This window comes from Haplochromis burtoni, unplaced genomic scaffold (genome assembly GCF_018398535.1).
Source record: "Haplochromis burtoni strain Fernald_Lab_line unplaced genomic scaffold, NCSU_Asbu1 Contig_171, whole genome shotgun sequence".
In the NCBI taxonomy this organism is placed as follows: domain Eukaryota; kingdom Metazoa; phylum Chordata; class Actinopteri; order Cichliformes; family Cichlidae; genus Haplochromis; species Haplochromis burtoni.
This window is the reverse complement of record NW_024582532.1, coordinates 288,344-290,308: the sequence shown is the minus strand read 5'-3', so window position 1 is coordinate 290,308 and position 1,965 is coordinate 288,344. Positions and strand designations below refer to the sequence as shown.

Below are 1,965 nucleotides of genomic sequence, written 5' to 3'. Positions count from 1 at the left end.
AAATTATTATATTTATCCATGGGTCCGGATTTTTCCAGCACATTTGAAGGATTCTTGATTAGATTGGCATCGTTAAAGTTCTTCAGCAGTTTTTGCAGCGTTGGATTACGAATTTTCCTCTCCCGTCCAACAGGGTGTTTGGAACAATATTGCAATGTCAAAGAAACCTCTGCATCTGTATTTCCCAGCAGAATATTATTGTATTTAAAAACTGTCGATCTATCACTTCAACCTATTAGTGTTTTTAATGTTTTGGCTAATAGCTGTTGTGTTAATTTTCAGACATACACTGACTTTGGTAACCACGATTTAATGAAATCGATCAAACTTTATTTGTGGTTCAATTCAAAGTGCGTCACCGATGATGGACCAGCTGATAATTTAATAATATTTGTTTTGTAAAAGAGGAAGCTACAGAGAAATTAAATACAATTATAAAGAAATAAAAACAACATTTAAAAGGGTGTATAAGCACAATCGGAAGATTTAGGAAAAAATGAAATGCAATAAGAAAAATGAATTTAGAAAAAAATAAACAAATAAAATTTAACATAAATATAAAATTAGATAGATATTTAAAAATTTTAAAAAACTTATGAACAATTTGAAAATAATTAAGGAACAAATATAAAATGATATATTATATTACATTAGAATTACTCCCTCCATTACATCCAACTAATATCAGTTAAAGATAATTGATATTAATTATTAATTGTCTCTCTTAATATGTCTGTATTTTCTAACTCTTAATCTGATCTTTGGTCACACAAAACCTGTTTAAAACCACGTTTGTACCTGTGAAAACAGATGTGTGTCAGCCTGAGGTTGTGGGTTGTGTTCTCAGTTCCCAAAAAGCTTAAATTTATAACAAAGAGCAGCTGAAATAACAGCAACAATAACTTCTGTGTTAGTGTGAACGCTCTCTGAGCTTCATCGTCAGCATCATCATCTCCATCAGAGCCAATTCGGGCATCAGTAACTTAATGAGTTCAGACATGTGGAAGTATTTTGGAAGTGGAAGAGCCAGTCTGTGTGTGTTTGTGTGTGTGTGCGAGCGTGTGTGGGTCAGCATGTTACAGTGTCCAAACCTGCTGCCTGTCAGCACGCCATGGCATTTGTCATGTGTTTGTCCCACATCCTCTTTGTTGTGGTTTAATAAGTTGATCTTGCCTTTGTAGACGTCCCGGGCACCATGGTTCACTGACATCGACACAGACTGAATATTTTCCTGGATCCAGCCGCCTGCCATGCCGCCACCCGATGGCTGCTCCATCAACTCAGCCGCTTCCGATGAGAGTGAGGACACCGAACCTCTCATCGAGAGTGATGAAAGTGAGGAAAACATTTTTTACATGTTAATCTTTACCAGAAATACTGAATCTGCTTTGAAAAAATAAGCTGAACACCCAGCACGTTGAGCTTTTGGTATCACTGAAGTGTTTGGATCTAATTTTGAACATGACTACAAAAGTGAAGCTGTTACTTTTGTTGTTTTGTAGCGATGGTTTTCAGTTCTTCAGCACACACATCAGCATTAAAGATCACCTGTCATATAAGACCTCAATGAGGCAGCAGACATGGAATCACATGCCGCTGTAAAGATATAAACGATCTTGGCGATGCTTAGAGGCCAGGTTTTTTGGCTTGTTACGGGAAAAATCTGCAATGATTAAAGAGAAATGTTTGTTATAAGGTCAAGAAAATTATTTATCTATTCAGCTTATTTACAAAGCCTTCAAAGTTTACTCAAAATGCTCTTTGTGGATTTTTTTGTTATGTTTTTTTCTCCAGTGAATGATCAAAAAACAGAAACTCCAGGGTACTAGTACTGATGATTGGAAGCAATATCATGCTTTCACATTGTGGTGTGAGTATGGAAGCAGCTCTTCTAGGGCGGTATCTGAAAGTAGTGCCTGTATTTGAAGCGGCTCAAACGTGCGTGGGAAAATTACCTAAAAGAGG

At 36.4% G+C, this 1,965-nt stretch overlaps 1 protein-coding gene across 1 annotated transcript in view; it reads left to right on the top strand.

Annotated features, from left to right (window-relative positions):
• si:ch1073-513e17.1 (sialin) overlaps window positions 1-1,965 on the top strand; it is a gene marked incomplete in the record, with an annotated part of 15,938 nt that overhangs the window by 5,065 nt on the left and 8,908 nt on the right. Inside the window, 1 exon segment of the mRNA XM_042225432.1 lies at window positions 1,182-1,335. Coding sequence (XP_042081366.1) covers window positions 1,251-1,335 — 85 coding nt within the window.